The sequence below is a fragment of the Podarcis melisellensis genome (genome assembly GCF_964234715.1).
Source record: "Podarcis melisellensis genome assembly, chromosome: 8".
In the NCBI taxonomy this organism is placed as follows: domain Eukaryota; kingdom Metazoa; phylum Chordata; class Lepidosauria; order Squamata; family Lacertidae; genus Podarcis; species Podarcis melisellensis.
The window spans coordinates 65,759,344-65,785,029 of record NC_138540.1 but is presented as its reverse complement, the minus strand read 5'-3'; the positions used below and the strand labels follow the sequence as shown (position 1 = coordinate 65,785,029).

The 25,686-nt window shown below is 45.0% G+C and overlaps 1 protein-coding gene across 1 annotated transcript in view; it reads left to right on the top strand.

Moving 5' to 3' along the window:
* The window catches only part of SLC9A1 (solute carrier family 9 member A1), a 68,550-nt gene extending 55,676 nt beyond the window's left edge, over nt 1–12,874 (top strand). Inside the window, exons 6-11 of the mRNA XM_081921728.1 lie at nt 2,600–2,670; nt 3,055–3,228; nt 4,107–4,221; nt 5,831–5,932; nt 6,251–6,323; nt 8,941–12,874. Coding sequence (XP_081777854.1) covers nt 2,600–2,670; nt 3,055–3,228; nt 4,107–4,221; nt 5,831–5,932; nt 6,251–6,323; nt 8,941–9,269 — 864 coding nt within the window. The 3' untranslated portion in view covers nt 9,270–12,874. The remainder of the gene's footprint in view (nt 1–2,599; nt 2,671–3,054; nt 3,229–4,106; nt 4,222–5,830; nt 5,933–6,250; nt 6,324–8,940) is intronic.
* The last annotated feature ends 12,812 nt before the right edge of the window (nt 12,875–25,686 follow it).

Genomic DNA, 25,686 nt, shown 5'->3' with positions numbered 1-25,686 from the left:
GCCTTAATACTAGAGTTTGCATTGAAAAGCAAACTGGCCTAACTCACCTGTCACAGACTTTGACATGGAAATCAGAACAGAGCTATCAACCACATTATACACTTCTCTACATTTTGTCATGCTGTTAACACACACAAAAAGCATATTTTATGGGAGGAAAGGAACCCCCCCAATGCTTATTTTAGAGGAAGAATGTCTACAAAATGTATACAATTTAAATGTGATGGTATGTGTGGGTTTTTTGTGTTTTGTTTGCAAAAAGTGGGATGAAATAACATGAATCGGTAATAGGCTGATTGTCGAGCCATACGTACTACTCTTCTAGTTCATATCAGGTTCCAAGTTACACTTTACAAAGTACAAAATAACATGTAACTTTAAAAAAACAACACACAAAAAGATTTATTGGAAGCTGAAATATGTCACCTAAAATCATCCAGTATTTATTGTCTCAAATATTTCCCATAGCTTAATTCAACAAAGCACTGGTTGGTGTAGCTTGCTGGTGCCACCTAGCAGCTGATCAAGGCACTTCATGTAACCCGTGTCCTCAAATTCAGTTATTTCCTGCTAGTGGGTCAGGACCACGTGGGTCACACCTAAGATGGATCTCACCAGTGGCAGGGGGAAAGGTGGCAGTACCAATTCTAAACCACTCACACCCCAAAAGAACAAAATTTGCAAGATGATGAGGAAATGCTATAGTTTATTTGCAAAAGCATTCCAGTGGTCTAGTTGTGATGGTTTGCCCCTTGTTTCTGGAATAAGAAGTTCCTTTGACTGGGGAAAAGGATCTCCACATACCAAAGCTAAGAAATAGCAATTCAGGGCCAGATTTTTTGCTACCTGAGGTGAAACAGCAACTGGTGCCCCACGCTAAGCACCAAGGCCTGTCAAGTTATTCAGCACCTGAATATGAAAATCCAGCAAGCACCTCTCCTCTCCCTGGTAGCAAAAGTGCAAAGTAGCAAACCTTTGCTGCCCTTTGAAAATCAGCTTCCCAATGAGACTGCCTCACTCCTGTCTAATCGTAGGATCAGCCCATCTGATAAAGTTGTCATACTCAAAATCCGTTAGATATACCAACAGAAAGTGGGAAGGCTTTTGCAGATAAACTAACTTTTCCACACTAGTAGCTTTTTAAAAAAGTTGTAGAAGAAGAATGTGGTGGCGGCAACTGGGGGACGGGCGGGGTGAGAATATGTCTGCATAACAATTTTTAAAATACTAGATCTTTACAGTCATAGCTCCCTTCTCTCCCACACCTGTAATTCTGGAAACTAACTGTAACTTGTGTTCAAGAATTTTGACAGGCCTCTAACTACCATCCTGCACATGTAACCCCTATTGCCGTCAGGCAAGCACCTTCACTGTTCTCTTTTTGGACCCTGCTAAGAGCATTTTTGTTTAGACGAGTCTAATCAGATACGTGGAATGTCAATGTCTGCTTTAATGTGTTTTTAGTTTATTGCTGGTTTTATTTTGTTAATTCTTTAAATTGTTGCTTTTAACTGTTTTTACTGACAGTGTTATTGTTTTGTACTCTTGGTAAAAAAATTAAAGAAGCTCAAAGCAGTTTCCAATGAAGCAGCACATACATTTTATGAAACAAAATGAAATAAATAAATACCGGTACAACTCCCAGATCCTTTGGGGGAAGGGCCAACAGTTAAACCAGTATGTCCGAAGCGTAAATACTAGAAAAACCCCAAGAGAAGAAAGAGAGGAACATGTATGTTAAATATGGAATCTAGTTTTGATTTGTTTTTAGGTTGGGATTAATGAGTCCCAGCCTGAAAAGGCTGAGGGATGATACTCTAATGCAGGCATAGGCAAACTTAGCCCTCCAGATGTTTTGGGACTACAACTCCCATTATCCCTAGCTGACAGGCCCAGGGATGATGGGAGTTGTAGTCCCAAAACATCTGGAGGGCCGAGTTTGCCTATGCCTGCTCTAATGGCATGCTGTGTAGCATTGGTTCTCTCTCTCTCTCTCTCTCTCTCTCTCTCTCTCTCTCTCTCTCTGTGTGTGTGTGTGTGTGTCTCACACACACCCCAGTTCAATTGCTAAAGAACATTCCTGCACAGTCAGTAAGCTGTATTTTAGCCTTGCTGCAATTCCCTTTTCGATAGTTATAGTGCAATATCTGGCCTTTATTATACAGATGGGAAGTTCGCATCCACCCCACCTTTTTAACTAGTTAAATGTGTGCTGCAGCACAGGAAAGGAAGCACATACACCTTTCCAGGGTTTGTTTAACTTCACCAGCCGGTGAAAGAGAAATCCTATGCTAGAGCTGCACTGGAACGGGGTGAGAGCAGACCATGATATCCTCTCCTCCAAAACGTTTAATGAGCTGCATCCCTCATCGCTGCCCATGTCATGCTAAAACAATACCCATGAGCTCTGTCTGTGCTGCCGCTACAGTCACATTTGTCCTGGGTGCAAAATACTGCAGATGAAAGGGATGGAGCGTGGAGGGGGGTTGGCAAGGAGAGATCACTTCATCACCAGGTTGTGCTTCTGTTGCAGAGATCAGGTGTGCCCTGTAGATGAGGCAAAATCTATACTTTTTGTTTTTCTCTCTCCTTCAAATAGTTCTTGGATCATCTTTTGACTGGGATTGAGGACATTTGTGGCCACTATGGCCATCATCACTGGAAGGACAAGTAAGTGCTACTGAGCTAGGGGAGAAAATAATAAATTGCTTACAATTATTATTGTCTACTATTGTAACTGGATTTTTGTAATAATCACGTTTGGGAATTCTTTTGTTTCGGTTTTCTAAGATGCCACATTAACATTTGGAGGGGGGTTAATCTCAAGGACTCTGGGCAAGTTACATGGTGCTATTTTTTATGAGCTAAACCCCAGGCTGGCTAACCTGTGCCGCTACACCGCACACCCCATGTTGTTTGACTCAAACACCCATCGCCCCCAATCAACATGGCCAGTTGCCAGGAAATGATAGGAGCTGCTGTCCAAAATCTTCAGGGTGGGCGATGCTTATTGTAGCTTTACATTGTTGTTGTCTTTCTCATCCCCTTGCAAAGGCTGAATCGCTTCAACAAGAAATATGTGAAGAAGTGCCTAATTGCTGGGGAGAGGTCGAAGGAGCCCCAGCTGATTGCCTTCTATCACAAGATGGAGATGAAGCAAGCCATTGAGCTGGTGGAGAGCGGGGGAATGGGCAAGATCCCCTCTGCCGTCTCCACTGTCTCCATGCAGTAAGTATCATGGAGAGCAAGGGAGGTGGGGCCGTTTTATTCATTAAAGGGGGAAAGACTTACTCTGATTGGAGGAAACACAGTGCTTTTGAGTGTTCAAACCACTTAACATATACAGTCGTACCTCGGAAGTCAAATGGAATCTGTTCTGGAAGTCTGTTTGACATCCAAAATGTTCAAAAACCAAGGTGAGGCTTCTGATTGGCTGCAGGCAGCTCCTGCAGCCAATTGGAAGCCACAGAAGCTGCATCGGATGTTCGGGTTCCAAAGAATGTTTGCACTTCCGGTTTTGAGGCGTTCAGGAGCCAAAACATTAAACTCGCAAGGTGTTCAACTTCTGAGGTACGACTATGCTACTTTGCTAAACCTTTAAAAAATCCCGCTGTAAAAAAACCCTGGTATTACTGGCCTATACACTAATTCTGTTAGCATAAGGATTTCTGCTTGCACAACAAAACTTTCCCCACCTTCTCATTGGAAGCTGCCTTATACTGAGTCAGACTATTGCCCCATCCTGCTCAATATTGTCTACACTGACTGGCAGCAGCTCTTCAGGGTTTCAGGCAGGGTTCTCTCCCAGTCCTATCTTCTGCATGGACCCCCTGCATGCAGAGCATGTGCTCTAATTCTATAAGCTTTATAGCAGGCACCCCAACCTTCGGCCCTCCAGATGTTTTGGACTACAATTCCCATCATCCCTGACCACTGTTCCTGTTAGCCAGGGATCATGGGAGTTGTGGGCCAAAACATCTGGAGGGCCGCAGGTTGGGGATGCCTGCTTTATAGTGATGAATAAATTGTGATTAGTAATAGAGCATTTTGATTTTCTCTTGTAGGTCAAACCTTTGAAGCTTTTTAACCTTCTCTTAATCTTTCAGAAATATCAATCCAAAAACTTTGCCTGTGGAACGCATCCTGCCAGCTCTGTCGAAGGACAAAGAGGAGGAAATCCGAAAGATCTTGCGCACCAACTTGCAAAAAACCAGACAGAGGGTAAGAAAGAGGACCCCGTTAGCATCTTTGGTCTGGAAAACTGTGGTAGGTCAGAGCTATTTCCAGTGCACCTTCTTCCAGGGGCCCCCACTCACCATCCCTCCGATTCTCGCAGTCCATCAAAAATATTTACAGGCCGGACCCGCATTTACAGCCAGCTGGCAACCTAAGCAAACTGGCGAAGCAAACAAAAAATTGCTTTGTTACTTGGCCAGATACATTGATGAATGTGATAAATCTGCAGCTTGGTTCAACAGTTTGACGTAATAAACAAGGCAATAAATGAACATCACTCTGAAAGGCCTTTGTCTGGCTTAAAGGTAGGGGCAGCAAATTGACCAGTCTGCTAAAAGATGGGCAGTGATGGGACTGCAAGCTGAGGATGGAACCTGTAGTCATCAGGCAGATGAGCATGTGTGCCTGGAGCAATGAGACACTCGACTGGGGGGAGCGGTAAAGGCTTGCACAGCAGAAACAGATGCCATATGGGGCTCCTGATCTGTGCACCTCCAGGGGCCTAGCAGAAATGAGCCGTGAGGAGGGGCCTCTTTGGGGACACACCTGTTGCATCTTCCTGTGCCCACCTATGGCCAACCTTATGATGGTAGACAAGGCATTTGTGAAAGGGGGAAGTCTGAAGGAACAGCTGCTGCCACCTGTCTGCTAAGAGGGGCATTGCAGATTCTTCAGCATGTTGGGGCTGCAAGAGAAGATAAATGTTCACTCTTGCAAGTGAGATGACAGCACCCCCAGATTTTGTGGGCAAAGAGGATCCCAGATCATCGGCATCTGAAACCTAGGGGATGATCCTATTCAAACAAAACAATAGTGATTCAAACAGTGGGGAATTGTCAAAATCAAAGTTGGTGAACCCCTATGCATTAGCAACAATGGCTAAACAAAAGATTATTTTCTCTGTATAGTAAAAACAATTAGTAGTTTGAATGAATGAAAGCAAAACAAAAATTTGTTCAGCTGTTTTATTCGTTTTTAGTTGCTTTGCGTTGGTGGCATTGTATTGCATTGAAGAGATGGGCTAGAGCTCTATCTACAGTTTGCGAAAAAGTCACAAATTGGGGAAGGAGAGAAAGCTGTGAAACTGGTACAGTGGGGAAACTCTCTTTAGTTAAGATAATCATTAGGCTATCATGTTTGTCCACTTTTTCCCAGTTGCCTATAACGCTGGGACCCTTTTGTCTGACCCCCTGCCTGAAATTCTTCAGGCATGTTGGCTGAATATCTGCAGATTTTATACTGTTTGGATGGAAAAGACTAATGTTACAGCAACAGAAATCTAGCTGGGTTTTCCATTGCAATCGATTGGGAGACAGACACATGTTTACTGAGCAAGTCATGGTCAAAGAGTTCGTTTCTCATAATCCCAGAGGAAGAGTGGCTTAGCTCAAAACTTGCTGGAATTTGGGCACCTCTGGTTAAAGTCGATAGCCTCTGTTTGAATAACTGTTGTCATTTTACAGGTACTAGTTGTATTTCCCACCCCACACATCTGCCCTAGAAACCACACTGTCTTCACACAAATGGCAGCCGGGAGGGTGGGGGGGGGGCTCTCTCTGTGTGTATATGTAACCTCTTTTGAGTTCTGTTCTAGTTGCGGTCATATAATCGACACACCTTGGTGGCCGACCCTTACGAAGAAGCCTGGAACCAGATGTTGCTGAGGAGGCAGAAGGCTCGACAGCTGGAACAGAAGGTACCATGGATGGAAGGAAGGCTGTAATGGTGGAGAGTTTGGGGTGGAGGTTCAGAGCGTGAGCTTCTCTTCAGTGGCTTCCAGATACCAGTTGCTGGAAACCAAAGGAGGGGGGGGAAATCCTGTTCTCAAGGGTTTTCCAGGGGCATCTGTTTGGCCACTGTGAGAACAGAATGCTGGACTAGATCGGCCACTGATCTGACCCAGCAGGTTCTTCTTAAGTTCATCTTGAAGAGAGGAAGATAAGAGGGGAGACGTCATTGGAGTCTCTGAGGTGAAGAGCCCTTTAATTAATGGCTGCTGTGTTTCTGATTCCAGATAAACAACTACCTGACGGTGCCGACACACAAAATCGATTCACCCACCATGTCAAGGGCGCGCATTGGCTCAGGTGAGGGGTGGAGGCTGTGGCAATTTCTGGAAATTAGAAATCTGCAACCGGGGCATGGTGGACCATTTGGGAAGGAAGCTTCAAGGCACTGCTGCTGTGTTAGCATTTAGTTACCCCACTAACTTCATGCCCCACAAGTTTCGCTTTAATGGCCCTGCTTGCAGGCTATCCATAGCACACGGTGAGAACAAGATGCTGGACTAGAAGGGCGTGTGGCCTGATCCAGTATGACTGTTCTTATGGTGCAACTCCAATAGTCCTGGCCCATCTGCAGGAGGTACCAAAGGAACGCTGGTGTATGTGTGTGTGTGTGTTTAATGCAGGGTTGGAGAACCTGTGGAACTTCACAGGTTGTCAGAGTACACATCCCATTATCCCAGACCATTGGCCATGCTGGCTTAGGCTGGTGGAAGTTGGAGCCTGACACCAGTGGGAGGCCACAGGTTCCCCATCCCAGGCTAAATGCATTTTGGAGCAAAGGGAGGCTGCTACCTTTGGGAACAAAGCAATTTGTATTTTGCAGAGAGAGGGAGAGAAAGCTGAGGATCTTGGAATGCGGAATTCTGCACTGAGCATTGGATTCTTTCCTTGTGAGAGGCTTGCAGGGCAGACACGGTCCCAGCAGCTGCTTGCCCACTTTGGGTGGATCTGCAGCAATAGCCTCTCGCAAGTGGCATCGCTACTGCTTTGGGATCCAGAAATTCCCTGGCATCTCCAGGTGGAGCTAGGAAAGACTCCTCCCGAAGAGCTGCTGCCTTTCAGAGCAGGCAGTATTGAGCGAAATAGACCAATATTCCGACATGGTATAAGGCAGCCTCTAAGGTTCCTGTGCCATAGGGCTCCAAGGTAGCTGAAGATCTTCCAAAAGATGCAGAGTGGCACATGCTGCCAGTAGGCAGGAGGAGCAGGGAAAGGGATGTGCCGAGTGATGGAGAGCAGAGAGAGCCAGCAGACTCTTTGAGGGTGAAGCAAAAAATCTTCAGGGTCCCTAACCCCAGTTGGATCTGGGTGAATGTTTTCTCCTGATCCCCAGCCTCCTTCTGCTAGACCCTCAGATCAAAGGAGAACCTGCCCACCAGGTCTCCACAAGAGGTACCTAACGGATCTCTGCGAAGGATTGATCTCCTCTCTTGTGCCTTTCTTCTTTCTTTATCAGACCCCTGCCTATAAATAAGACTGGTGCTTCTCCTCCTCAGCAGGTAACGGAACCAAACCCAGCCATCCCTGCTGTGATCTATACAAGCCTGTCTCCCCCCCCCCCCGCCCCGAAACCAAGAATGAAACCCAGCAGTTTCCTCTACTTGGTTGGACCCCCATTCTTACCTCTCTGCCCCTGTCACCCATCATTTCGTGGACACTGTGAAGTTGTTTGTCCTCCTGTATTAGTCATGTTCTGCAACTCCCTGGCGGTGTCCTGAGAGACTCAACAGTCTGCATTTCAGACAACTGCCAGGTTTGCACAAAAAAATGAATGTAAATGCTCCAGGGGGGCTACTGTGCTCATGCCCTACTTCTTGGCTTCCCACAGACATCTGGTTGGCTACTGTAAGTACCAAATGGTGGACTAGGTGGGCCTTGGGGCTCATCCAGCGGGACTCTACTTATGTTCCAGCTTTACCCATCCACAAAGTGGCGGTTGCAGCTCTTGATTGACTTGCTCGCTGCTCCAGCCTTGGCTCTTAACTGGCTTCGTTTAGGAATAGAGTGTAAAATATAGGGACATTTTGTAGTCTTGTGGGGACGGTGAAGAAATACCTGAAAACTTTTTTTGGAGGGGGGATTTAAATACATGCAATACTTTCTTATCAAACCTCAATTATTTTCCTACTTTAACAGGCTGAGATGTGGCATTTATAACTTAGCATGTAATATTTGGTGTATTTATTAAATTTACAGAGCAATCCTTTATGTGTTAACCCAAAAGTAAGATGCACTCTTTAGAGGTGCTTTCATCTCAAGAAACCACACACAGGGTTGCAGCCCCCAAAGTGTGCATACTTTGAATATACATGTCACAGTCATTTGAAGGGAGATATGAAAATGTGCTGGTCAAGGGAGGTGCCAGTCAAAAGGACAGCAGATTTGGGATACTTGCTTCTAGTATATCTAAGCTTAAAACAGGTCGCCGGAAGAAACCAAGCAGCAATTCACAAGCAACGAAGGTGCTCCTAGATGCAGAAATTTATCTAGGGTTTGAGTGTTGTATATGTTTATAGTGTACATATGAATTATTGTTCTCTAATGCTGTTGATTGAGGGGACATGAACATATTCATACTAAACATTTTAAGGGAGTAAAACCTTGTATTAAAAAGTCTTTTTTCCCAAAGGACAAAATATTGAATAGGAGTTTTTTCAGTGTTCCTCCAAATTTTCCTGGTACATAGAAGGGTTAGATATTCAATCAAATATACAGGGGAGAAAACTCCCCCAGAATTACATAGCCAATCACAATAAGTGCTACCTCAGCAAAGACCATCCCACTCTGATTGGATGCTAAGCAACAGCTCCAGCCCCTCTTGGTTAGCTGGCTTCCTGGCAACAGAATTAACCCTTAAGTTACAACAGAATGATCCCTGCTGTTGACCTCCAACATGATATTTCCTTTCCCTCTCCAGACCCTCTAGCTTATGACCCCAAGCCGGACTCTGAGAACCTCCCTATCATCACCATCGACCCTGCGTCCCCGCAGTCTCCAGAATCTGTTGACTTGGTGAACGAGACGCTGAAGGGAATGAGCCGCCTCCCACCATCCCCAGAGGAAGATGAGGATGAGCAGGGGCTAGTAATGCGGGCCAAAGAACCTTCCTCTCCAGGCACAGATGACGTCTTCACCCCTGGAACTGGTGACAGCCCCAGTAACCAGCGGATAATGCGATGCTTGAGTGACCCTGGGCCTAGGCCCGATCCTGACGAGGGAGAACCCTTCATCCCCAAAGGCCAGTGAGCTCCTCCCCATGCACTTCTACACCTGACCAGTAGGGGGAGCTTCCTGCAAACACACACATACCTTGGGCTTTTCTCAGTTGCTTTCTCTCTCTCTCTCTCTCTCTCTCTCTCTCTCTCTCTCTCTCTCTCTCTCTCTCTTTGTGCTCTTCATTTTGGAAGCTTTACTAGGAGGTGAGAAATAATAACCCAAATGGAATGCACATCTTATGCCAGCTTGGCTATTTTGCTAAGGAAAGCGGCAGGCATAGTGGGTGACCAAAATCCCTTGTTCTGAAAAATGCCAGAGCCCTGCTCATCCCCTTTTCTGCATTAAGAGGAGCATCCCTTCCTCTGGGATGGGTAGGGTGGCATGCTTTGCCCCACTGCTACATTTCCCCTTAGTGCCAAGAGACTGCTTTCGTTTAGGCACCTAAAGCCTCTTGTTCATTTGCACTTTAGAGAGCCCTCTCTTTTCTCCTTCTTGCTTTGTTGCTGCTCTGATTTTCCTTTCCAAACACACTGGAGAAGACAAGGAAGTGCATCTTGTATCAGGTATAGCACAGCCTGGGGTGGGGTGGCGTGTTGTGTCACCCCAGGCCAGTCCCCGGCATTCCTGTGGGCCAGTGGTGAAGCTGGAACTCTGTGGGATTTGAGTATGGCTTTAAATCACCAGCTGCACTTTTCTTCATTTTTTCTGTATATTTTGCTTGTCGTCTTCTAGAGATGGCGTTGGCAGCAGCTTCTCCGCTAAAGAGGGCTCTTGAAAGAAAACACTGAGCCAGGTGTGCTTTAAACCAGGCGTGATTTTTTAAATTTTATTTTAGAGCACTTCTGGCTTGGAAGGAGTGTGGCATTTTTCTGACACCAGTTTTCTGCACCAGGTGGTTGGTTGGGTTAACAAAGCATTCCAATCATATAGAGTTTGTGGATTTCTTTTTAAATCCCATGAAGCCATAAGAAAATTATTCTAGCCTTTTGGACGTTCCAAATTTCAGTGTCACCTGGTTTCTTTTTGTTTCACAAGTCTGTTAAGTGTAACTAAGCTGTTTGCTCCTAGAACCTGAGCGGTAAGTGTGCTCCAACACCAGGGACCGATCACGTGCCGTCCCCTGTCTAAAATTCTCCAGCATACCTTCCCCTCTTTTCCTGGAGTTACCCACTTTCTCATTTTATAATCCAAATTACCTTTTAAAAACACACACACAAAGAGCATTTTGTTGACCAAAGACGAATACATGGCTGTACATATATAATTGCTGGTTTATTTTAACCTTAAAAAAACAACGGCACAGGGTATCTGTTTCTTTAAAAGGCGTCAAATTATTCCACAAAGGGTACTTAGGGTGCCTGCGCAGAGGGCTGTTCCACTTGCCCTTTGCCAACCTGGTGCCTTGCAGATGCTTTGGGTATGCAGTTTCCCATCTGCCAAACCAATGCAGGCTGGAGCAGATGGGAGTTGTAGTCCAAAGTATCTGGAAGATACCAGATTGGCAAAGGCTGCTTCTGTGAAAAGCTTTAATAGCCTTTTTTTCTGCCTATAAACTTGACAGCATGAATTCTAATAGGTAGCTGGGTTTGGGCATTACCTTTTAGCAATATCAGCTGCAGAGGAGCCAGCTGCTTCTCCTTCCAGAGAGAACTATCTCAACAGGGGCATCCTTTAACTGGTTTATGACCCATCGCCCTCTGACGAGCTCCTCTCAGCTCTGTTTTCCCTCACCTGCCTGCTAGACTCTGCTCTCCCTCTGTCCTTCACTCTGCAGTGGGCATCCTCCTCCAATAGATGGTGCTAGGCCAGTTGTTCCCAACTTGGTGCCCTCCATATGTTTTGGACTACAGCTTTTATCACTCCTGACCATTGGCCATGCTGGCTGGGGCTGATGGGAGTTGGAGTCTGCCATTTTGGAGGGCACTCACATTGGCTACCCCAGTGCTGCTCCCAGTGCCTCTTTCAGTTACCTTACTTCTGGTTTCCAAAAATCTAGCCCCTCATTATCCTAGCCTATAAAACTCACGTCTCCATCCTTGACAACCAAATTATGTATTATGGTGGAGCGCCACAACTATTCTACAACCGGGAATAAATCCAACCTTGCAAATAATAGCAAGGCTTTCGTGTCTGGAAGTTCCAGGAAATCCCCTCCATCCCCCAGGTGGGGGTTCACGAAGACAAAGTGTTGCCTACAGAGCAAGCAAATCACATGGCTGAGACGGTGCCTCTTCAAAGCGGCAGGTGGCGGAAGGGGCATGATTGAATGTTCTCACATGTGAAGGTGGGGGGGAATCTGAATGCGGGTTATAATTTTTGCTCTGACATGGTTGTTTCCAATATGCTGGGCATTTATAGATAGGTGGGTATATGGGAGTCTTTCAGCTGCACCCCTGCCCTGCATTCTCAAATGACGAGCTTCATCAAAGAGCGGTCTGCTCCCTTCGTAGAGTTGGCCCTTAGCCAAAGATGGCTTTCCTGTGAAGGCATTGCAGGGATTCCCCATTGCTTGCCCCCAAAGAAAAAGAAAGGAATTCAGAAAGGGGCATAGAACTGTCTTGCTCAGTGAGGTTGCTTTCCGCTCTATACCAGGGGGTTTGGGACCCTATGACCCTCCAAATGTCGCTTGACTACAACATCTGCCAACATGCCTGGGATGATGGGAATTGTAGTCTAATATCTGGAGGACGAGAGGGCAGCCTTTCCCACCCTGGCACTCTCCAGATATTTGTGTCTTCATCTCCCACAGGGCTTGTGGGATGGCTGGGGGGTGGGGGCAATCCTGTGTGTTAGGTTACTGCCCTGCACTGAAGTGATCTATATCTGCCCAGTCTGAGCTGATTGTGTTTTGTCCCCCCCCCCTTTCTGAGGATGGGTGTGTTGGTGGTGATGATAAGACTAAGGTAGAGAGTAGAATGAGTTTCTGCACTTTAGACACCAGTTCTGGATATTGCAATTCTGTTATTGAAGCTTCTTTCAAGAAGTGTGCCCTTTACAGAGCCATGCTGGTGCCTGCTGTTCCCCCCCTTCCAGTAGTTCTTGGTTCCTCACCCCCATCCCACCCCATCCTGAAGGGGGCATTTTAATTTTCTGCCCCCTGTGCTGTGCCTTTTTAGCCATACAGTGTCTGCCTGCGCAAAAATAAAATAAAAATGGTGTTGTGATTTGCCGCTCGCTCTGTCTGGTCCCTCCTGGCTCCAGCCGGGACGGCTAGACTAGGCCTGTTAATAGCTCTCTGTGCAAACCTGTCCATCTTTTCTCCCACCCAAATAGCAACACCCTCTCCTTTCTCCAGCATGCTCCCCCCACAACAAACACACAAGAGGGGAAGAGCTGCAAGCGGCACAGGTAAGAGGGGGGAAGAGCGGCAGAAGGGGGCTTATCCGTCTCGCCCCCACTCCCACCACACGGCTCTGTGTACTCTCGACCTAACCTGGGCCTTGCCATAGCTCTCTGCTTCAGGCTGAGCAGAGATCAGTAGACCGCAGTAGCCTGTATGTGCTTTCATGTACAAATGTTCTCTCTCCAGCGGGAGCTGATAAAGCAATGAAAAAACAACTATTGTATAAAAAAAAAGAAGTGTAAAGAGAGTCTTTTTACATAAATATTCTAATAAATGAATGTTTTAATTTTTAGTGGCCTGTACTGATTTCTCCCTACCACTATCTTATGTGCTCTGTTTTGTTTTTTAAACATCACACACACACACACACACACACACACGATGCTGGGAAAGGTTAGCTATTTTTTGATGATTTTTTGGAGACTTGGAGCACATCATCACCATACATTTAAAGCACTCTTAGGCCACTTTTAACAGTCATTAACTTTTAACCCCCAAATAATCCTGAGAACTGCAGTTTGTTGGGGTGCTAGGAGTTGTTGGCAGACCCCTGTTCCCCACACAGAACTATAATTCCCATAGCCCCCTAGAAAGAGGGATCGATTGTTAAACCTCGTTGGGAATTGTCGCTCTGTGAGAGGAACAGAGGTCTCCTAACAACTCTCAGCATGCTTAACAACTGACACCTCCCATGATTCTTTGGGGGAAAGCCATGGCTGTTTAAAGTAGCGTAATAGTGCTTTAAATGGAGGCAAAAACTCTCTCTTTACTCTGAAAAGGTCAATCCATGAAGGAGAGGGTCACTTGTGCTGCTTGGCCACTGGACACCGACCTTTGCATGTTGCGCCAAAGTGAGAATGGCCCCCTGGGAGCAGGGCTTGGCAGGAGCAGGGAGGCAATGAAGGAAGAGGCAAATTAGCAAGAGCGGTAGGGCTTAGGTGCTTCAAACAGCCACGTCGCTGTCCAAAGAAAAGGAAGGAAGGAATGGGAGAGGGGGGAGGAAGAGATGATGATGATGATAATAATAATAATTTTTTATTTATACCCCACCCTTCCCGGTTCAGAAAACTGGGCTCAGGACGGCTAACAACAAATTTAAAACACTTAATTGTGATACAACCACCCCCCCCCCAGCATAAAATACAGTATAAAAGCGTGAATAACAAATTCAAAGTTCTCCCCCCCCCCATGTCTCAACAAATGAAACTGATTTGTAAAAATGTTACATGGAAAAAAATATGAGAGACATTACACATACTTCAGTAAAACAAGAAAATCTTTAATATTTTTTTTAAAAAAGAAGTAAAAAAACAAATTCAAAGTTCAAAAATCAATTTAGGGGGAAATCCATCCAATAAACATTAGATGATCACCAGGGCCAGCTGGCTAAATTAGTCCTATTTGGGCCAGCGAGGAGGCCAGGGGAGAATTAGCTGTGGGATCCCAGAGCGGGTAACCTTAATAAAAAGGGGAGGGGGAGGGAAGGAAGGGGAATAAAAGATCAGGCTAAATTCAAATTGAAAGCCAGGCGGAATAGATGATGATGGTGATGCAAGTGAAAGAGAAGTCCCACCTGCATTGTCATGCCACCTTGATCAGCGATGGCTTCTCCTCAAAAATCCTGGGAACCGTAGATTTGTTAACCGTGTAGCTGCAACACGCTTAGGGAAAGTGCCACAAATCACTGGACCACTAGGGGGAAACCTTCCTCCTCCAAATGTTACCCCAGCAAGTGATATTTAAGAAGAGTGTTGCTTAGTCAGACAAAAGGCCCAGCATCCTGTTTTCCACAGTGGCCAACCAGATACCTATGGGAAGCCCACAAGCAACAGCAGCTTTCTCACTGCTGTTCCCCAGTAACTGGTAATTCTGAGGCATTTGACCCTGCAAGTTACATGTACTCGCCTTGCCTAGTCGTCATTGGTAGCCTTGTGCTCCATGATTTTGTCTAGTGATAGTGTAGACAATCCATCTTTAGCTCTTTGTTTCTGGTATATGAGATGACTGCAATTTCCATACATTCAGAATATAAGAAGTGATCAGCAAAGCTCCATTTCTTACTCAAGACATTAAGCTTTCCCAGGAAAGTAAGCTGAACAGGTTGAGGCAGTTCTGGATGAAATTAATGATCTGGATCCATTTCAGACTGGTTCCAGGCCAAGTTTCGGGACCAAGAATGCTTTGGTTGGCCCTGGCAAAGGAACTGTGCCATGGGAGGGGGCAAGCTGTGTTGGCACACCCAACTCTCAATGCCTCAATGCTAGCATCAACTGTGGAGCATGACTCGGGGGATTAAAGAAAACAGGCTGTAGTGCCCCAGACTGCTTCTAACTTTGCCAGGTTATTCCATAAAATGGTTCTGCAATATTAATCTTCTGTTTGGAAGTGTGTGTTTTGACGGGGTAGCTCAGGAAGCAGAAGGTGGATGGGAAGCAGTGGCTGAGTCTGGAAAAGCATAAGGCAATTCTCAGAATTGTTGGGAAATTCTGGGTTCTTTTTAAAATAGGAATTTATGTAGTGTATAGATATCTGAACAATGCATTGATGTTCGATCTAAAGTGGTTGAAAAGCCAGATTGTGTTGGCTCTGCCTTTGCTCTTTCTTCAGAGACAACAGCAAATTACTACAGAAAAACGATGGCTCCTGAACAACATTTCCCCCCACCTAATGCTCTAGATGTAGCATTTGCAGGGGCTGGTCACAGTTTCCACAAACACACTCAGCACAATGCCCCCGCCCAGCCTTTACTAACATGGTTGTGCAGCCCAGATATGGTTGGACTACAACTTCCATCATCCTTAACCATTGGCTGTGGTGACTGGGGCTGATGGGATCAATAGTCCAAAACATCTGGAGGACACCATGTTGGGAAAGGCATTGTGGGAGAAAAAAGAGCTCTGCTGATTTTTCTGTTGTCAGTATTACTGCTATTTTTATTATTACTTCAGCCTAAGATCACAGGGAGGGTCTGATGCTGAATTTTATATACCCCACTAAATCTCATATTTATTTGTGGGTTTTTTTTAAAAAACCAACAACAATAATGGAAGATCCTCTGTAACACAATGTTACATGTTCTAAGGGTAAAACAAAAATATGAGATCCAGACAATCCATATTTGTGGCTGAGACAGTGGAAATCTCCATCTCTCAGGCAGAAAGAAGTTTGCAAACCATAGAAATGACAAAATATTACAGAACAAAAATCACACTTCAGTTCAATGAAAAGAAGCTGTTTTGAAATAAATGTAGCTAGAAACAAAAAGAAAATTAATATTTAATGAAATGGGGAAGGACGGAAAGTGAAATGAAAAGAAGTGGTCTGTGGGCTCTTTCTGATCCTGTGTGAGAGAGCTCACAGGTCCTGTTCATGATTCCCATGTGCTCCCCATTCGGAGATCTGTTGTGACAAACTCTGAATCTGCCTTGTCCTCAAACCTGTGTTTAGGGCTGACTTTGCTGCTGTCAGCAGATGACTCACCAGTGCAGAGTGTTGTTCAGGCCTTTCCAGGTTGCTGTTCAAGGGCTAAAGAACAGCTACAGACAGCAGCACGTGAAAGCCAATTCAAATATTAAGGAAAAACACACACCACAGTTGCCCTGGGACAGCACCACTTGGCAATTGTTTTGAATGCTTCTCTTATTTCGGAAGTGCCTTGCATGTGGAAAGCTAGCATGTCAAGGAGAAAGGTTGTGGGGAATTGAGATGTGCTAAGTTTCTACACGCAGGGAGTTTTTGGTGTAAGGGGCTATTAAAATTTGACATCCCTTGCTGCCAGGCCCAGCGTTAGCATTATCCTAGGCTGCAATGATGAGGCATTGATTATTTCTCAGCACAGTGCCCTCTGGTTAGACCCCTCAATAAACCTACCTAGTGGGAGCAGGAAACAGTATCTGTGTCTGGGGGCTGCCAGCATTTATCGGGGAGTTGTGGGACTGGTGCAGGGCTGGTGCTACCGTTAAACAGAAAGAGGCAGCTGCCTCAGGTGGTGGATGCTGAAGGATGTGGTACAGAGAGAGCTGTGTGTAGGGAGAGCTGTGTGAGAGATTCAATCCAGTTCACAATCCCTTTATGAAACAATGTGAAAACTAAAAGAGAGCCATCCTTTGATATTCACACTTCTCCAAATTTAGCAATGCAGTTCTGCAGCAAAGAAACATATACAAGAATGCACGCACCTGTTTAGAATGTGCATATATTGGTGAAAAGAACATGCAAAAATGCACATACAGTGGTACCTTGGTTCTTGAACTTAATCCATTCCAGGAGTCCATTCAACTCCCGAAACCGTTTGAAAACCAAAGGGCAGCTTCTGATTGGCTGTAGGACAGGGGTCTGCAACCTTTAAGACAAAAAGAGCCACTTGGACCCGTTTCCGAAGAAAAAAACAACTGGGAGACGCAAAACTCGTCATTATAAAAGTAACTTTTTTGTCACTTTTTATTATTTCTTTGTTTGACCCCTCAGAATTACTCCTCCTCATAGAAATAAACATTAAATTAACAAGTTACCTTTTTTGTGTGTGTGTGTTCTTCACTCCCCTTCAAAACAGTGACCAGCGTACATGCCCCCTTTCAATGCAGTGACCAGCGTACATGCCCCTTACAATGTAGTGGGTGGGCGGGCAGGAAGGTGACGTCGGGACGGTGTGTGACTAGCGCACGCACCGCCCCCATGCGACGTCACAGCCAGTACAGCACCCGCCACAGTGGGGAGTGTCGGGGCGCACAATGCGCCTCCTCCCCTCGCTAGTATCCGTCCAGGAGCCGCGGCAAAGGTGTAAAAGAGCCACATGCGGCTCCGGAGCCGCGGGTTGCAGACCCCTGCTGTAGGAGCTTCCTGCACTCAATCGGAAGTTGCATTGGATATTCGGCTTCCAGAAAACGTTCACAAACCAGAACACTTCCGGGTTTGCGCTGTTCAGGAGCCGATTTGTTCGGAAGCCAAGGCATTTGTGTACCAAAGTACCACTGTATTGTGGAAGATGACACACCAAATGTGTACATGAGAAGAAATTTGCACTAAGATACTGATGAATTTTCCTTGAGGGCTTTATAGAAAACATGCACAAGAACTTAACTTATAACTTATAACTGAAATAAGTGAAATTGACAGATTAGCTCATCCTTAATGGTGGCTGTAAGCTTTCATATACTACAATCTATATTGTTATTTGCATGATGTGTTATATAGATGTTGCCAGGGAGGAGAGGATTGTAAACAGTGAGGACAGAGGAAAATGAAATGCAGAGACCACAGACAGTGATAATCGCCTTATTAACAGCAGCCATTCATAAAACAGTTGCTGGAGACGATAGCATAGACATCCTGGCTTCGCTCATTAACATCTATAGTGTGATAAACTCTTTACAGAAGTTAGAACTGCAGTGTGGTCGTCTTTGAGAGAAATTTGATTACCAGTTTCTCAAAGACTTGACTCTCCCTCACCCCATTCAGGAGCTTTGTTAAGTATAAACCCCAAAATTTGGGATTTCCTCAACTGGTGCCAAATAATTTTACTCATTTTGTGCTGTTTTGTACTGAGAACTCTGTGTATTGTACCACCCCCCAACTGAGCAATTGTTTCTCAAACTGGGGTTCATAGTTAACACCCCCAAATGCAGCATTGTCTGATTTACTCCAAACTGGTACCAAACTTTTGCAATAGTTTTGTACTGCAAACCCCATGTTTTGTACCACTCCCCAAACTGAGTAACTGATACTCAGGCTAGGAGCCACAGGTATCCCTGCCAAACCCAGTATTGTCCAATTCACTCCAAACCGGTCCCAAACTTTTGCAAGAATTTCAAACCCTTCTGCACCACAAACCCCACTCCAAAAATGAGGAATTGATACTAAAACCTGGGATCCTACTTAATGGCACTGTAGTTGGCAGCATCGATTGACTCCATTTGCACCATTTTGGAGCACAAACCCAATGTTTTGCCTTGCCCCGTAAAAATCACAATAAGTAACACATCAAACCTGGTAAATACCCCTGTCCTTTCGAGAAACAGAACTTGCTAGTCTATAGTTTCAAATATGGAGTGTTTTTTTTCTTTAAAGTACTTTTCATTGAGTTTTTTTATAACAGATAAAAGTCTTCTAACTAACACAGGCGTTTAGGAGGGGCTTCGTAAATTTGCCTGAATGGCACAGTCTCCCAAATTTTGGGGTTTGTACTTAATAAAGCTCCATTGGCATGCAGTACTAGTAAGCTTTTTTCGTTTTTAAGCAACCAGAGAGAGGGGCACTGGCAAGAAGGAAATGACATTCAGTTCACTATTCAACCTGAAAAGGTGGGCCATAAAGAGCTTTGGGGCTGCCAAGTTGGGGGCAGTTCCCATTTCACCTTGGGAGCAGAGACAGACCAGGCCACTCCTGCCTCTATGATATAGAGGAGATGGGGTGCAATCCACGGGGCAATTTCTGATGGGCCCCAGTTACTGCTGCTGCTGGAGTTTTTTGCCACAATTTCTGGACCTAGGGATAGAACCTGGGACCTTTAACACTCAAAGCTGATGCTGTTCCACTGAGCCACGGACCTACAATCGCCCCCATTGAGAGGGCAGACTTTGCTTCAAGTTCGCTGCATCACAGATGTGACAGAGGCCACATCTCACAGAAGCAATGACTCTCTACATCACTCCACAGCCCCCTCCAAAATTCGCATGTCACCACCGCTGGTTACTCTAAGGGTAAAATCTAAACGACTTGCCTTGTTTTGTAATGAACACTGCCTTTCTTTTTCAGCAATTTATGGCATTCATAAGCCCGCTTAAATCGTTTCCATGCTGGTCCCAGTGCCATTTGTCTTTTTTTACTCTCAAAGTCCCCAACCTCGTTGGCCTTTCTTGGTGTTTAATCTTATTGGCTGTGGCAACCTCCGAGTTTTGCCAGCAGCGTCCCATCTACAAAGCTACATCCAATACAGTGACGACGTGAGCACTTGCAAATATAATAGAATGGATCATCGCTAGCCAACCAGGCTGAAGAGCAGGGCAGGCAAGTAAGTCCAAGAGCATTAAGGGGCAAAGAAGAGAAATCAAAATGGTGCTCAGAAGAAACCGTTGCCAGGGGGTCAAAGCAGTGCTGTGCATCACTGAAACAATGTGGATGATTGCCGAGGCGTCATTTCTAGACATTTGTTCAGCTGTGTGGAATGTGCTGATTTTGAGATTAATATCAAAATTGGAGGGCATTTCACACAACCCTTATTACTTCTGCACTGGATAGTAAATAATTTTCACAGACTTCAGCAGTGGGTATAATTGCAGTGCAATAAAGTAAATCACTGTGGAATTTAGTTGGGTGTTTGACAGCAAGTACCCTTCCAGTTCTTCTTCTCCTTCTTCTTCTTCTTCTTCTTCTTCTTCTTCTTCTTCTTCTTCTTCTTCTTCTTCTTCTTCTTCTTCTTCTTCTTCTTCTATTATTATTATTTTATCATTTTATTGAAGGATAAAAAGTACATAATTACCAGTGCACAGTAAGATAATATGCAAAGAAGAAAGAAGCAACACACATGTAAGAACAAAACAGCATGGGGGAGGCACCAAAAACTTGTATACCAGACCTTAGCTTATTACTGTATTTATAAAAATGAATTCCAACTATCACTAAATTTGTCCATGGCAAGTCTACATTTGTATGCAACTTGTTCATGTGTAGTGAGTTTGTACATATCTTCCAACCAATCATGGAAGGGAGCTGCATTTAATTTTTCCAGTTCATGCACATTGCCCCTTTGTCAGATTCCAAGTGCCCTTCCAGTTCTTAATTCCTCTCCTTGCAATGTGTCCAGTTCCTCCAGTTCATTTATATCCCCTTTGCAGGGGGTGTTCCCTGTTTTGTTTTGTTTTTGTAGTCGCCGTGCCTGCTGCTTCCCTTATCTCCCTTGCCACGCCTTCCTTTTGAAGGTGCCCTGACTCACTTGTTTTTCAGGTGGGGCCGAAGGAGAGGGAAGCCCTGGAATCTGCGCAGAGTTGGGTTGCATTCAATGGTTGGCCTCCTAGATGTATTGATGCATGGCAACTGGCTGGACCACATCTTGCTAGCAAAACAGGAAGTCTGTTGGTGGTGTCAATATATATATATATATATATATATATATATATATATATATATATATATATATATTGCGTAAGCCGGGTCCAACAATTAGCTTCACAGCCAGCCAGCCAGTCCTGCCGCTGTGCCCTGCCCTGCACAAAGCAAGGCTTTCTGATTGATGCTGCAATTTTCTTGCTTTAGAAGCATTTAGTAATTAAGCTCACCACCACCTCTTTGCGATGGCTTCCCTTTGCATCACAATGAGGAAGCGTGATAAGAGTCATTTGCACACTTTGGCTCAGATCAAGGCCAAGGGACTTCCAAAGATACAGGGAGATGCTATTGCATAAATGCAGACAGTACAGCACTCCTGGATTTGAAGCTCCATATTTCCGTGGAGGATAGGACGACACACGGGGAGCTTTCACCTTGAACTCTGAAGAGTTCTGGCCCATTTGCTTGGCACTCATTGCCCTGAACTAGGCCACACAAAACCGATAAGCACCCGGCCAGTTGTGTAGCGAGCCGTAACATAGGGGTGAGTATGTTCTGGTGCTTTTTTCCACACCAGCAAGGATGCCTGTTATTGTAGCGATGCTGACTAGAATTAGAAAACGGTGGGGTTGGAAAACAGGTTTGGCATGGCACATATAATCCTTTTGCTAGACAACGTAGAAAGCTCATTTGTATGAACTCTACTGCTCCCAGATGTGTTCAATCTCACTCCTTCTCGCCATGGTTTTCCCCAAAATGGCTGCCGCCAAAACAAAGCACAAACAAACAAGGAAGTAAGGAAATGGGCTGTTTGGATGAGTGAATCCGTGGTGCTTATGGCAAGGTTGGGCATAAATCTTTGGGTGTGGTTAAGTGAATTTTCTGATAGCAAGCAGATGGATAGCAGGACCTGCAGGCACACTTTTTAAAATCCTGTACTCTGCCATTGAAAATTTCACCATCTTTCCCTCTCAACTTTGATTATTATGAGTGCAATCCCCCCCCCCAATTGATGGAGAATGGGTTGGTGAGGAAACGAACAAGAAGTTTTCAGCACAGCGCTAATACCCTTACACCGCCCTTTGACAGCTCACTGTTTTATTACCATTGGATGATCCTTATATATAAAGGATGAACACAGCTGCCTGCCTTTCTGGATGCTTCTTTAGGGCGTGATTATGGGCTGCCCTTATTATCCATAGTGACTGCAGCTTAAGGAATTAACGCAGAAAGCTGCATTGGAAGATCATCAGCTCAATTATCTGGGTTAACCGACTGATATATGATACCTTGGGCCTGCTTTGCAGAAGTGGGAGAAAATAAGTGCATACCCTCTAACATGCCACAGAGGAAAACTGGGATGCACATCTTTCAGGGACAAGCTACCACAGGAGTCATGTGATGTGAGAGAGCATGGCCCTCTGAAACGGGTGTCTTTGGGGGCTACGCTCTTGCAGGAGCCAAATCAGTACATCCTGGGATCCACTCAGAAGCCAAGATGGCGTCTATAATTCTAGGATGTCCTGCTTAAAGTGGGACAGTTGAGAGGTATGTGAGTGGGATATACGATTCTTGCCCCTCAGGTCATTTGTGTAAGGTCTGTATAGTGGACTTCAGAAGAGGCAATGGATCTAACAAGTTTTTTTGTTTATTGTTCCAATGTAATTCTATCCCATGTTTCCTCACACAGCTCCTAAGGCAGGTAATAAATGTAAATAAATACAGTGGCACCTTGGTTTTAGAATGTCCTGGAAGTTGAATGTTTTGGTTTCCAAACGCTGAAAAACCTGAAGTAACTGCTTTAGTTTTCGAATGCTTTTTGGAAGTCGAACGTGCCGCATGGCTTCCATATTGAGTTTTCCATAAGTAAATGCTTCAGTTTTTGAACGTTTCGGAAGTCGAATGGTCTTCTGGAATGGATTACGTTTGAAAACCGAGGCACCACTGTACAGTCCTATAAAAATAAAAACTATGATAGGAGAAGATGAAAAGAGCAGGAAAACCAACCAATAAACTACAGCCAGTTAAAACCTTTCAAGAATGGGAAGCGAAGGCATGGAATTAGATCACAAGCCCAAGGTCTGTCTGAATAAAAAGCTCTTGCTCTATCTTTGGGTGGAAGGGCATCACAGAGAGAGAGAATGCTTTTCTTCTTTCTTAATCCTCTTACGTATATTTTAGATTTTTCCATAGAAGCTTGTAGCTCTCTGAAAGCTTGATCCCCGCCCCCCGGAGAATAATTTGGATGAAGCATGAATTGGACATAAACCAAACTAGCTTCTTCTTTTTTTGTAAAGGAACCAATAGGCATGGGAATCAGTTCCGTATGGGTCAACTTGAAAGAGAACTCTTTCGCTTTAAAATGAACTTTTCCAGCTGTGGATTACGCTGTGCTGAAAAATTGACTCCCTGCAATCAGCAGTCTGAACTGGTAGAATCCAGACTCTATTCTGTACAACTGGTGGTTTGGTAAGTGGTTGGTGGGGTTGGGTGGGAGAGAGTCAAAATGAAGAGGAGAAAGATAAAGGCCTCCACCCAGACTCTGGGAAAATGGTCCTGAAAGAACTCTGCAACCTCAAATTCCAGCCCCTTAACAAGCTGCCCCAGGCAGCTCTCAGCTTTTTTGCTAAATTCACAGCACTGATGTGACTCCCTAATAGGACTCTGTAGTAATATTAGGGCTCAAAACAGCACTGGTTACTGAAAGAGCCAGGCAGGAGGTGCACAGGGAGTGGTATTAAGACACTGAATGAGGAGAGGACGTTACTTACATCATGTCCATGTCCCTTAATTAAAATAATTGTTTTTAATAGCCAAAGCAAGCAGCCTTGCTGCAGAGTCTCCCTTTGTAGGGCATTTTTTGCCCCCAGGGAGGTGGAGTGGCAGAGTTGGTTCTCTGGCTGCATGGCTTTAATGGGATCCTGTCCCTTGGCCCAGTTCCCAGGGCGATAGAGATCAGCAATCTGTGGTGGTGTTGAACTGGGGAAAACTGGCCTAGGATGGGGTGGGGGCAACCTAATTACTTGGATATGCTTCTTCACTCAGTTGGCCTCCTCAAATATGACTCCACCTTCTCCAAAAACGAGCAACACAAACACATTCACTAAGGATGGGTGGAACTGTTCTTTTAAGTTTCTCTGTTTCCCGTTTTCCCCAATCCTAAATTCAGTTCTCCAAAATTCCACATCAATTCACAGATTCTTTCTAAATCTTCACCAGCATTTTGGTGAGAATTTCTACTAATTTACACCTTTTTTTAACAACTTGGCCTAATATACATGATTTTGCAAAACAATTTCCCCAGTATACTCATTTTTAATGTTATTTTCAATAAAATACATTTTTAATGCATTATTCACCCTAGTTTATGCATTTTTGCACACATTCCTTGGCTGGAGAGCTGCATTGCAAAATTCAGAGAAGTGCAAATTTCCAAGAAGAGGAAGAAGACGACGACTGTGTTTTGGAATGCGTATTGTTTCAGAAAGTGAAAATTAGGTAGGTTAACCCTGTGGGGTGGGGCCGGATAAGTCTGTGGCCAGAAAACGAAAAAGAATCTCCACCCCTGAACCACACTGACTGGCAGCAGCTATCCAGGGGTCTCCTAGCTAGAGATGCCAAGAGTTGAACCCGGAACCTCCTGCATGCAGAACACATGCTCTAGTTCTGGCCTTTCTCAAAATAAGGTGTGTGCATGTGTTTTAAGACACACAGGTCTCTCAGGAGCAATCTGCATATGACCAGAGGGCAATCTGATCATGGCTATCATAGTAAATCAACGCTTTCTCTTTTGGGGCGCATGTGTTGATCAGGGGTTCTGAATTTACTCTGTGTCTGCATCTAGGTGCCTGGCAAAAACATTCCTTTTAAACCAGGCCTTTGTTTGATCTGATTGACATCCTACAGCCTCTTAAAATGTGGCTCTTTTGGGAGGAGGAGGATGTTATTGGGTTGTTGTTTTTATTTTGATTATATATATTTATTTTGTGGATCTTTTCTGTGAACCACCCTGAGACCTCCAGGTATATAAATTCAATAAATCATCATCATCATCATCATCATCATCATCATCATCATCTTACTTTCCTGTAGCTGCTCTTCAGTTGCCTTTTAGCCAGCTGAGAGACCACCATGCCCAGTTTGGGACCTTAGCTGAGAAGGAAAGCGTTTGGATAGAGAAGCTATGGGGAGGTAGGGCAGGGCAGAGCGAGTCCCCTCACCCTTTGCTGTGAAAATCAGAGCCACTCTTTCCTCTGTTACTGCCATGTCACCTTTGGCCCTGTGCCACCTGCAATGGATGCACGGGTTGCGCCACCTGAAGTGGCAACCCCATCTCCATCCCTGTTAAAGCTGCCTTTGAATTGCAGGCACCTTTTCTCTGCCGTGATGATCAGCAACCTCGTTAGCAAGCAGGGCTGTTCCTGTGCCAACTGCAGTAGGCGGAGTAATTTATTGAGTGCTGTGTGGGTGAATGAACTTGTGTAGCCTGGAAGAAACTTGCAGAGGAAAATGGGACAAGGACAACCTGCCATCTATACTAAGGTTACCAGATTTTTTTTCAGTGACTCCGGGGACACTTTTCAACTTCAGTAGGAACGATAGGATTTTGTATGGGGACTGATTTGTAAATCCGGGGACTGTCCCCGGGAAACAGGGACATCTGGTAACCTTAATCTATAGGCCAGTCTTTCCCCCTTCTCAGTTCTTATCCTAAGGACTTCTCAGTCTTTATCCTAGAAGGAAACTTGGACAGCACCCATCAAAAGTGCGCCTGGGATGTAAAACACACCGGTGTTTGATTTGCAAAGGCATTCACTTCTTCCTAGGGAAGGCTGCCAGACGGATCATTTGAAAGAGTTGGGTATGTCTAGCCTGGAGAAGAAGAGATTAAGATGAGATGTGATAGAGGACTGACATGCAGAAAGAAGATGGAGCGGACTTGTTCTCTGTGGCTCCAGAAGGCAAGACTAGAACCAGTGGGTGAAAATGTTGTGTAAGCAGATTTTGGCTAAACATGAGGAGAATGCAGTTAAGACATGGGGAACCTTTGGCCCTCCAGAT